General features: G+C 39.3%; 1 protein-coding gene across 1 annotated transcript in view; it reads left to right on the forward strand.

Annotated features, from left to right (window-relative positions):
• The first annotated feature begins 10,266 nt into the window (after window positions 1–10,266).
• Window positions 10,267–12,588, forward strand: part of LOC124138758 (dihydropyrimidine dehydrogenase [NADP(+)]-like) — a 51,556-nt gene continuing 49,234 nt past the window's right edge. The window contains exon 1 of the mRNA XM_048399702.1: window positions 10,267–10,771. Within this exon, the coding sequence (XP_048255659.1) occupies window positions 10,589–10,771 (183 nt within the window). The 5' untranslated portion in view covers window positions 10,267–10,588. The remainder of the gene's footprint in view (window positions 10,772–12,588) is intronic.

Raw genomic sequence — 12,588 nt, forward strand, 5'->3', positions numbered from 1 at the left:
ACCTCACCGCACCATATCACTGTCCCCTGGTGGAGCTCAGAAATAGAAAACTCTAGAAAACTTAGGAAAAAAGCACTAAATAAAGCCAAGCGGGACATAACCAAACTCCCCTTGGCAAAAAATCTCAGAAATTCAACTAAACAACTTATAAGAGCAGCCAAAAGAAAACATTGGCAAACATTTACCAGCTCCTTGAAAATTGGGAAACAAAATACCAAAATTCTATGGAAAAAACTTAAAGCCATAAAGGGCACTTCAAAAACCTTCTCAGCCCCATCTTTTCCTAACCTAAATACAGACAGAGAAAAGGCTAATGCCATGGCTGCTCATTTTTCGGCCACTAGCAGCTCCGCCAACCACACCCCCATCATGCAAGACACTATTAAAAACCACCCCACCTATTCTCACAGACCACCCCTCACAAGCATGTCATACAATAAAACAATAAACATCTATGAACTACAAACAGCCATCAATAACAAAAATACAGCCCCAGCCACAGGCCCAGACAACATTAGCTACACTATCCTTAACCACCTTCCCCCTAAAATTCAAAAACTCCTTCTTCAATTATTTAACCAAATTTGGATTTCTGGCTCCCTCCCCCATTCTTGGAAAACAGCCCTAGTAGTACCGGTTCTCAAACCAGGCAAGCCCCCAAAGAACCGGATTCCTACCGCCCTATCTCACTAACTTCCCATATTTGCAAAATAATGGAATCCGTCATAAACAATAGACTAAAATTCCAAATTTCATCCCAAAAATTACTTAATGAGGACCAGAGTGGTTTTATGTCTAATCGACAAACTTTAGACCACTTTTTTACATCTAGAACATGACGTTAAAACAGCACTCGCCCAAAAACAATATACTGTGGCCATTTTCATCGACTTTAGTAAAGCATTTGACATGGTTTGGCATCACGGCCTAATCCAAAAACTTAAAGCAAAAGCCATAGATGGTAGAATTCTAAATTTCATACACTCTTTTCTAACAGACAGAAATATCACAGTTAAAACCAACAACACACTATCTGACCCACATCCTTTAGACAACGGCACCCCACAGGGTAGTATAATCTCTCCAACACTCTTCAATTTTATGATTGACGACATTTTCCCATCTAAAATTAAAAGAACAACTACTGCAAAATTCGCAGATGACATTCCTTCTGGACGTCGTCAACATCTCTAAAACAGATCCAAAAAAGAATTCAACCCCTCCTGAAACACATAGAACTTTGGTCAACCCAGTGGGGATTCCAAATTAACACTAATAAAACCATCGGCTTACTCTTCAAAAATAGACATATGCCAAATTGTACACCCAAACTCACCCTTAATGATCAAACCATTTTATTCAAAAAGGAAGCTAAATTTCTGGGAATTACTTTTGACCAGCACCTAACATGGGCTCCCCATATTCATAATTTGGTCACATCATGTCAAAAAGACTTAAATCTAATGAGAGCCATCAGCGGCACTGATTGGGGCGCTGACAAACAAACATTACTGAATATATACAAGTCATTAATTCAATCTAAGATTGACTATGCCGCTCCAGTCCTCAACTCCATATCAGAAACACTCAATAACAAACTAAATTCTATTCAATATAAAGCCCTAAAGATAGCCCTGGGTACCAGGACCGGTACAGCCCTAAATACCCTCCAGCTATTATCAGGAACCACCTCCATCCAACTCCGCCGCAATCAAACCACTCTCAACTACTGGGCTGGGGCCCAACAAAACCCTATCCTAAGACAAATCATCACTAAATACAACACTCTTAGACCTGCAACCTTAAAGAAATTCAAAAACAATCACACACTAGCCCCCTATCTCACACATCTCTACAAACTCTTAAAAACATATAAGTTAGAAAATATCAAACACATAGACCCCCCAAACATATTCATAAATGACAAACCCCCCCCTGAAACAGACCTCTCACTCCACAAAACATTCATCTCACATCCTGACCCCAAAAACCTAGACAAAAAAGAAATATCAAATAAGTACATACACCAAAACTGGCCCAACCACACCCATATCTATACCGATGCATCACAGACTAATAACGACATAACAGGACTAGGCATACAGATCACACAACCTATACCAATCACCACAAACTTCCACTATACCAACTACACACATATCATCACAGCTGAACTACTGGCTATACAATGTGCATATCACTACATAAAAATATCTACTGACACTAACTTCCTTATAATTTCAGATTCATTAGGCGCACTAACCCAAATTCATAATAAACAATCTAAATCAAGGCAAGACATAATAAACAATATCATAGACATTCACACAAAACTCATAGAATCTAACAAAACAATAACTCTCCTATGGGCACCTGCACACACTGGCATAACAGGCAACCAACTAGCAGACACAGCAGCAAAACTAGCCACCACCCAACCATCACCAAGTATTGACTTCACCACCAGTAAAGCCGAGATAAAATCACTAATCAAAAGAAACACATTATCTCAAAATTTCAAAACAAATATTCAAAATTGTAAGTCAATCTTGACAAAATCCCTTTTCAATAAGCCAGTCACAAAGTGTCGGAACTTCACAAAGTCCATTTTAGCAGATAAAATCATTAATAGAATGTTAAGCGGCCAAACTAATTTAAACGAAACACTCCACAAACAAAACAGACACCCACATCCAAACTGCATACACTGCAACACACCTGAAACACTAGACCATATATTCAACCACTGCTCACAATATAAACAACAACAAACACAACTATACAACTCTCTTCCCCCACAGCTCAAAAACAATATCCAACTGCTCCTAGACCCCTTCAACCATACCGCTAAATTTACCCATATAGCCACATTCCTTAAAACAACAAATCTAATAAGCAAACTTTAGAAAAATCCCAACAAACTACAGCTTAAACACTATATCTAAAATCCACACAATTACAATTTAGGATCGGGATCCAAATTCTCAGCGCGGACCGACTTCTCCGACGTCCGCGCGACAAATTCGCCCATATCCATACTATAATAAACATGACCATTTAACCAGCCACCAACCCAAGCTCAGCTTCCACGCTCACGGCCAATACTCTATAATACTTTTACTTTACAATACATATTATTACATAGCATATCAGCTTAACTGATTATATATCATTCTAAGTCTCTACACTAGTTACTTCCCTTAGACTAGGTTTCTTACAGCTCTACACTACTACTGCTAAACCTCTCTCCCCTTCACACCCCTTTACTATATTTCTTTCTTCTTTAACCCCCCTAATTTACATTTTTTTGGGCCAGCCGATTACTTATGTATTACCCACTATTGTTTATTACTGTTTAACCCGTCTGGCCCCGACTGCGAAATAGCCAACGGCTGAAGCGGTCGTAAAATCTACAATACTACTACTACTACTGACATCCTATTCCAAATATCACGATCAGAAATGACTGCAATACTCGTTGGCGACTATTTGGTCAAATATCTTGGACGGTACACTGAGAGAGAAGACATAGTTACGAGATCTCTGTCAGGAGCCAAGGTGGCTGACGTCCCCGATCTCCTCTGGGACATTGAGAGGTTTAAGGTAGGAGACGTCTTCATATCATATCTTTTAGCAGTTAAAGAAAGTAACATTTTGCACATTATGAGGACTGTTCCACGCACGTACTAATGAATAATCAGTCATCATAAACTCACCCCAATGATAATTGAAACCGGTTTGGATAGTTGATACAGACACTGTGTGGTAAAACATATTTCCAAAAACCTACCTTACGTTTCGGACCGAACATTTCTGACTTGGATTTTTTTAAGAAAATACAATAAAAATGCTTCACTTTAACGGCGCAGATTTCATTAAATGCGATACACCTGGACATTATAAATTGGTGTATAGGTAGATATAACACTAATCTATAGATTTAATCACATTTGAAGATACATCTGTGTGTTTAAAGTTGATTTTGACCGCCCCGGCCAAGTCGGACCCAACACAAGCCAAACACTTCTGATAGAGACTATGTTGAGAATGTAGAGTGAAAAGGGCTTCACTTTGAGCCCCTTGTTTTCATTAAATACTGCTATCTGTGACATTATAAATTGGTGTATAGGTAGATATAACACTGGTCTATAGATTTAATCACATTTGAAGATACATCCGTGAGGTTTAAGTTGATTTTAACAGCCCGGGCCAGGTCGGACCGAACATTTCTGAGTTGGATTTGTTAATGAAAATACAGTATAAATGCCTCAATTTAACGGCGCAGATTTCTTTAAATGCGATACACCTGGACATTATAAATTGGTGTATAGGTAGATATAACACTAATCTATAGATTTAATCACATTTGAAGATACATCTGTGTGTTTAAAGTTGATTTTGACCGCCCGGGCCAAGTCGGACCCAACACAAGCCAAACACTTCTGATAGAGACTATGTTGAGAATGTAGAGTGAAAAGGGCTTCACTTTGAGCCCCTTGTTTTCTATAAATACTGCGATCTGTGACATTATAAATTGGTGTATAGGTAGATATAATACTAATCTATAGATGTTAATCCATTTGATGATACATCTGTGTGTTTAAAGTTGATTTTGCCCGCCCGGGCCAGGTCGGGCCGAACACTTCTAACAGGGATTCTCTCAAGAAAATACAGTAAAAGAGCTTGACTTTAACGGCCCAGTTTTCTTTGAATGCGATATACTGTGACATTATAAAGTGGTATATGGGTAGATATAACACTAATCTATAGATGTAAACACATTTGAAGATACATCTGTGTGTTTAAAGTTGATTTTGCCCGCCCGGGCCAAGTCGGACCGAAAACTTCTAACAGGGATTTTTTTAAAGAAAATACAGTAAAAATGCTTCACTTTAACGGCGCAGATTTCTTTAAATGCGATACACCTGGACATTATAAAGTGGTCTAAAGGTAGATATAATACTAATCTATAGATGTAAACACATTTGAAGATACATCTGAGCGTTTAAAGTAGATTTTGACCGTCCGGCCCAAGTCGAACCCAACACAAGCCAAACACTTCTGATAGAGACTATGTTGAGAATGTAGAGTGAAAAGGGCTTCACTTTGAGCCCCTTGTTTTCTATAAATACTGCGATCTGTGACATTATAAATTGGTGTATAGGTAGATATAACACTAATCTATAGATTTAAGCACATTTGAAGATACATCTGTGTGTTTAAAGTTGATTTTGACCGCCCGGGCCAAGTCGGACCCAACACAAGCCAAACACTTCTGATAGAGACTATGTTGAGAATGTAGAGGAAATATGCTACTGAAATATGAGACAATAAAATGGTAAATAATTAGATATAATACTAGTCTTTAGATATAAATAATGTTAGGAACTTTAGAATGCAAAAACCTCTGCCCAAACGGACTGTCCAGGCATATGCACACCCTGGTGCATCCACTGCAAATCCATAAAACACTCATCACTCTCGAACCAATGCCCCCACAGACTATCACTCACCCAACAGGCCAACAGACATATAGACATAAACACGGCCAAAATCCAAACCAAAAAACCCACACCGCAAGCATACAAACAACTACTACCAACACCACCCCCAAACAACAACACTAACGCACGCAAAACAGTATACCCAATCTCCGTATGGGACCAAAATCAGCGAGACGCATACATCGCAAATGAAACAAACACCCCACACATCCCACAAACTCACACTCTCACCCTCCCCGCCTCTCACCCCACAATTACCACATCTACACCCGCAAGCAAAACCCAACGCACAACGACCACCACACAACCAGCACCAACACAAGCCATCACAGCCACAAGGGCAACAACACTCCAAAACCTACAGGCACCCCCCGAACACCCAGTCAACAGGGAAACTACAGAAACCACTCAGACTCTCTCACCCAAACCCAGCATGCAACCCACCACCGAAGAGAGTGACCAAACTAAAGATAACTTAACCGAAGAGGACGAGTACACATCCTCAGAGGAAATAAACGATCTTACCATGTCAGCCCCCAAAACCAAAAGCTATAGAAAAAAACTCACCCAAAACGTAGCAAGCAAAAAACTAAACAACTTAGTCATCCTACTAGCTTACATGTTAAAGCAGTCTAATCCATAAGCCAGCTCCAAAGCCTTCTTTGGTGTAGCACATAAACTAAAACTCGTCACCACCTCTTTTGACTGTTTCAGCAGCAACCTTAATAACCTACTAAAGTAAATACCTAAACCAAGCCTAAACCAAACATAAATTCACCCAGTTTCCCAATGGAAGGCCTAAACATTTTTCAATGGAATGCCAATGGCCTCGCCGGCCATGGTTCTGAACTTAAAGCTAAATTCAAAATAGATAAAGGTTCCCATGTAGCTTGTATTCAAGAAACCAAATTCTCACATAAAACTAAATTCAACCTACCAGCTAAACCACCACACCGACGCTAGGAAGGTGTGGCGCAAAATTCACGCCATCCGAGGCATCAAACGGCACAAAAAAGCCCCAATATAAACAACTCAACTAACCCCACCCAAAAGGCCAACAACCTAGCCAAACACTTCTCTAAAGTTAGTAGCAACAGTAACTTCAGTAAGAAATTCCAAGATAAACTAAATAAAGAAACCAAATTCTCCAAAGAAAACAGACAAGACAACCTAGAAATAAATCAACCTTACACCATAGAAGAACTAAATCACGTACTAAAAAATAGAAAAAATGGAACAGCCCCTGGTCTAGACCTCACCTCTTACCAAATAATCAAACACTTACCTACCAAACTACTCCACTTTACTTAAACTATACAACCTAGTCTACCTAAACGGACAGGTCCCATCCTCATGGAAGGAAGCTCTAGTAATCCCAATACCTAAACCAAATAAACCAGCAGATCAGGCAAACTCCTATAGGCCCATCTCCCTAACCTCAAATCTCTGCAAAATAATGGAACTTATGACTAAAAATAGGCTACAGCACTACCTAGACCAAAACAACATCATAAACCCCGACCAAAGCGGCTTCACTCCTGGCCGATCAACTCTCGATAACCTTGCCCGACTAGAACAGGATATAAAAACAGGACAGCTAAACAAGCAATACACCATAGGCATATTCCTCGACTTCTCTAAAGCTTTCGATATGGTATGGCACCACGGGCTAATACAAAAACTTAAAAAAATAGGACTAAAAGGCCAAATAATAAACTTCATCCAAGATTTCCTAAACAATCGCAAAATTACCGTGGGTATAGACCATACGCTATCGGACCAGTGTCCCCTAGAAAATGGCACTCCCCAGGGCAGCATCCTCAGCCCAACCCTCTTCAATATAATGATAAATGACCTATTCGAGGGCTTATCCCCAAAACTAAACACTTCAAAATTCGCGGATGACGGTGCCCTATGGATCCGCACAAAAAGCATTAAAATGGCAGAAAACTTAATCCAAAAATCTCTAAATAAAATACAACAATGGGCAGACAAATGGGGCTTCTCCCTCAACTCAGATAAAACAACAGGAGTAGTATTCAAACATAAAAACATGAAACCTGCCTACCCAATCCTCCAGCTAAACAACCAAACAATCAAATTCCAAAAACAAACCCAATTCTTAGGACTTATTTTCGATCAACACCTCACCTGGGAGGCTCACGTCTAAAACCTAAAAACTAGATGCAGCAAAGACCTTAACACATTAAGATGTCTCACCGGCTCTAACTGGGGAGCCTCCAAAGATACCCTCCTCTCACTATATACAACACTAATTAGATCATAACTAGACTACGGCTGCGCCATATACAACACCCTAAACAACTCTCTATCTAAAAAACTTGACTCAATACAATACCAAGCCCTTAAACTAATTACACGCACCCAACATGGCACCTCCTACACCTCACTTCAGGCCCTTACAGGAGAAATGCCACTAAATCTACGCAGGGAACATCTAAGCCTTAATTTCTGGGCCGCGTCCCAAACAAACCCGCTCATCCAAAACCTATTTAACCAAAACATTAGCCCAAGAAACCAAGCTCTAGCTCGCAAACACCCCTTACTCACCCCAATATCCCAAAGAATAACTAACTACCTCAATGAACACCAAACTCAAAATCTTAAACAAAACTGCAAAAAATCAAATATCTTCACCCCTTAACTCAAAATACCCCAAATAGACACAACGCTAGCAAACCAAATAAATAAACAAACCGACCCAAACATAGATAAAACCACCACACTTGCATACATACACGAAAATTGGCCAAATTGGTGTCACATATACACTGACGGATCTTCAGACCCGATCTCCAACCACACAGGTTTCGGAGTCCATACCACACAACCAGTTATATCCACACAATCTTACCGACTCCCTAACAACCAATCTATATTCACGGCCGAACTTATGGGCATGGCCTCAGCCCTGCATAACCAACAATCTAAAAACAACACAAAAATCCTAATTCTCACCGACTCCCTTAGTGGACTACAAGCCCTCCAAAACAAAAATACCAAAAAACGACCTAAATTAATAAACCAAATACTTAAAAGCTCCAACGACCTAACAAAAGCAGGCAAACAAATAACCTTCTTGTGGATCCCTGCCCACCTAGGAATTTACGGCAACGAAAGCGCCGATAAAGCAGCTAAATTATCTCTCAAAATACCAGAAATAAGCCTAAACCTACCCATCTCAAAATCAGAAATTAAAAGTGTAAACAAACAAAAAATAACCAAAAAATGGCATAATCAATATCAAAACTCAAATAGCCAAATAAAAAAAGTGCTCAGAAAACCACTAGCCAAACCTAAAATGCTACACCCCTCAAAAAAAATTGACAGATTAATTACAAAACTCCAAACAGGACACACTAACCTAAATAACCACCTAAAACAACTTAAAAGACACACCACAGGAAACTGCCCCCACTGCAAACAACCCGAAACCACAGAACACGCACTCATCCACTGCACCCACTATCAAACACACAGAACCACACTACAAACCAACCTCAATCTAAATAAGGTTCCTACTCTAGATGAAATACTAAACCCTCAAAATAAGCTAGAAAACTTCAAGGCCCTAGGCGTATTCCTAATCAAAACAGACCTAATTAAGCGCATCTAAAAACTAATTAATCTACCAATCCAAAATCCAATAGACATACAAACACCCACCTCACCCGGCTCCCTTAGTTCCCTCCTCCACCCACCTCGGCATTTATTCCAAATTTAAAAATTTCAAAAAATCAATATAAGCAACCCCTAAAAGCCCCCTCTTGGGTTGCACACACCACTTTCACCCTTCTCGGAATACACTAAATGGTCTGGCCAGGCCCGTGTGCGAAATACGCTACAGTCGGAAAGCGCACGTTAAATCTTCTATATCAGTCAGTCAGCCAGTTAGAAGTGCTTGGACAGTTATTAAAACGTGTCGTGTCAGTCTTTTGACATTCGCGAATATCCACTTCCAGAAAACATCCTGTGTTGTTTAACACGAATTAGTAAAGGTTAATTACCTTAACACGTTAATTAATGAAAGAAGAGTAGTCGAAACACTGTCGTTTCCTGCCCAGGACATCACACCCCTACACACTAAGGTCGGTGAGAAGCATTCTAATCAAAGAATACACACAGTCAAGACGCTGACTCACGGTATGTAGTCATAATCATCAGTTACCGTATTCGCCGTATAAGCGCCCCTCTTTAATAAACGCCCACGGCGATATTTGCTAATATATTGGCTAGTGAACAATCCCTATTAGCACCCCTTCCGATTGAATAATGTGCACAAGACTTATTTATTCGTGTATAATACACACTCGTGTGTTATATGCACCCTTAATTATGGGCAATTAAATTCTGGAAAAATATATATGTCGTGTATAATACGCATAGACTTTTATTTTGTATTATTTCAGACTGTCAGCATAAACCACGGAATTTACGATCTTTCAACTCCGGTTTTTTTCACCCCCTATCTGTAATTTTGAGAGCGCCCTGGGCGTTTATTACGTCGAATACGGTAATTACATTGTTGAAGGTGCATTTTTATACAAACTCAATTAAATGAGCAAAACTATACGTTTGTGGACATTTGAGATCTGCCTAGATATGCGCGTTTCGTTTTATTATTCTGCAATCCATTTTTAGTATTACCCGCTGGCCCGGCCCGGCCCGACTTTTCTTGGCCCGACTTGTAGGCAATCCCTAAAACTTGATTTAGTTGATTTAGTTGTAATCGATACGAATGTTGTTTTGGCTTGAAACCGTTTCACTTGATGCAAAATACCCACGTCAACTTCAACCGGAAGAGTAGATGTTTTGAAATCATTCGCAATTCGTGTTATAATGTCATAATGTCACATATTATTATTTCTCTAGTTTACTGACCTCATACTGAATGCGAATGTGATCATTGACCCCAAATCGTGTCATATGATGATTTGACATGGACACGGAAAAAGAAACATTATAGCGTCTATGTATGGTTTGCCATATTTTGTTAATAAATGTAACCTTCTTAAAGGGGCACTGATCTAACGCAATTCCCCGGACTGGTTACTGTTTAAGTCATGAGGAAATATCTGTTTGTGACATTTAGCCAAAGATATTTGCACTGGCATCGCAAGATTGTTTCATGGCGAGTCGCCAGGGAAAGTGGGTCAGAGGGAGACGTGGGTCAAAGGTGGCCCAGGCGGAGAATCGTTAACAACATGGCGAGCACAGCACTAAGCAGGGATATTCCTGACATCGAGGTACGGTACTTCTTCTTGACATCCTATGTTGCCATATTTCATCAATGCAGATGTTCGTATTGCTTTGCGTAAATGACAAATAATAAGCACAAAGAACGCCACTGTAAGCAAGGGACCGTCAGTACTTTGCATTTGAAGCGCTCGCTGGTGTACACGCATCGTGTACACTGTAAAGTTTAGACTCGACTTGGATTAATATTGATTGAGCTTGGGGCGATCTTATGATGCAACAGTCAACAATGTCGCCTTGGCACTGTAAAGGATAAAATATAATTGACGGAGCACAGTTGTCATAAATTCCAGTGTTAGGGCCTATAAGTTTTTTTAATCTTGACTGCGAATGGGACTCAAGAACCGATTTTCAATATATGCTATGTTAGCAGCTTTAGTCATATGACAGCTGATACGTTGTATTTCATTTGCACAGTTTAGCGAAGAATACATGTCAGAATGCACACTGTTAGTTGTGAGAGGGGACGAGAAACCTACAAGTATCATTTGACACTCTTTTTAGGACCAACACTTAGTCAATGAAAACATTTCTTTAAAATTATAATAATTTGTTTCTTCCAAAAAACCTTTCCTCTTCTGCTGTTGTGCATATGTGTAATCAAGCAAAGTAGACTTGGTGTAGATTCTAGTTTGATCTAGACTTGCCTAGGCTTTTAGTTTAAAAAAACTACCTAAAAAATATATAAATGCCACAGTCATGGTGCATGACCAACTCTTTTGGATTCTGTATACTTTTTGAGCAGGCACCTGCATTGTGTGTCCTATTCACCTGAACAAAAAAGGCATGGATGTAGGCAAATGTGCCAGTCCTGCACATGACTGTGGAAATTATATGTGTATATTACTATATTAGGGCTGCAACGATTACACTATGAGGCGAAATATGATTTGTATCAGAGTAACGAATACGAATATTAATTCACGAATACAATAACAAGTCAGCAGCTGAAGTATTATTTGTTATATTCAGTGAAACATCAACAACATAAATTATATGACATGGTTTGTTAATTATTAATATATTATACATTTATATACTGCACTTATCCAGGTACTAGTATCTGCTCAAATGCGACAATGACCAGTGACCACAATACTGTCAAATTAAATATTGTAAGAGTGTTGTCTTTATAGAAATCTATGCATATAACATGTTCTTATGGATATTTTTTAGGTACAGGGTATGTAAATGCACATGATTGCATATTCATAAATATTCAATTCTAGTGGCCATGAATAATGAATTCAATTCATGAAGGGATACTTTTCGTTTCCCCGAATATGCGAGTGAACTGTAACAGCCCTAGTATATTATATACATGTATGATTTTTGTTACAAAAAAAAGCCTGGGCAAGTCGAGATAAATCTAAACCAAGTCTAGTTTCCTTCACTCTACATAGGAGAGGAGGAAAGGCTCTTTTGACAAAAATAAATTACGATTATTTTAAAGAAATGTTTTCATAGGCTATAGGTGTTACTGTTAGTCTAGCAATATGCAAAATCTATTGAAAATGGAACTTTTTTGTTGTTGACATTTTGGAAACTACAGAGCTATGAAGCTGATTTGTGACTCTGGGGTATAATAGAATATCCCACTCTTGTTTAAGAAATGACTAGGCCTTTAAAGGGGCACTGATCTAACGGACTGGTTGTTGCCTTTGTTATTGTTTTCCCCCCGTGAGTACCCGGATGATACGCAACGCAACTGAGCGTGAGACCAGAGACTGGGGTACCGTCTGCAAGGACAGCTAAATAAACTTGGAGGCTGGAGGCAATATTTGTTTTACGCATTTTTGAACACTGA

Source organism: Haliotis rufescens, unplaced genomic scaffold, assembly GCF_023055435.1.
Source record: "Haliotis rufescens isolate VD_foot unplaced genomic scaffold, xgHalRufe1.0.p SCAF_2, whole genome shotgun sequence".
Classification (NCBI taxonomy): domain Eukaryota; kingdom Metazoa; phylum Mollusca; class Gastropoda; order Lepetellida; family Haliotidae; genus Haliotis; species Haliotis rufescens.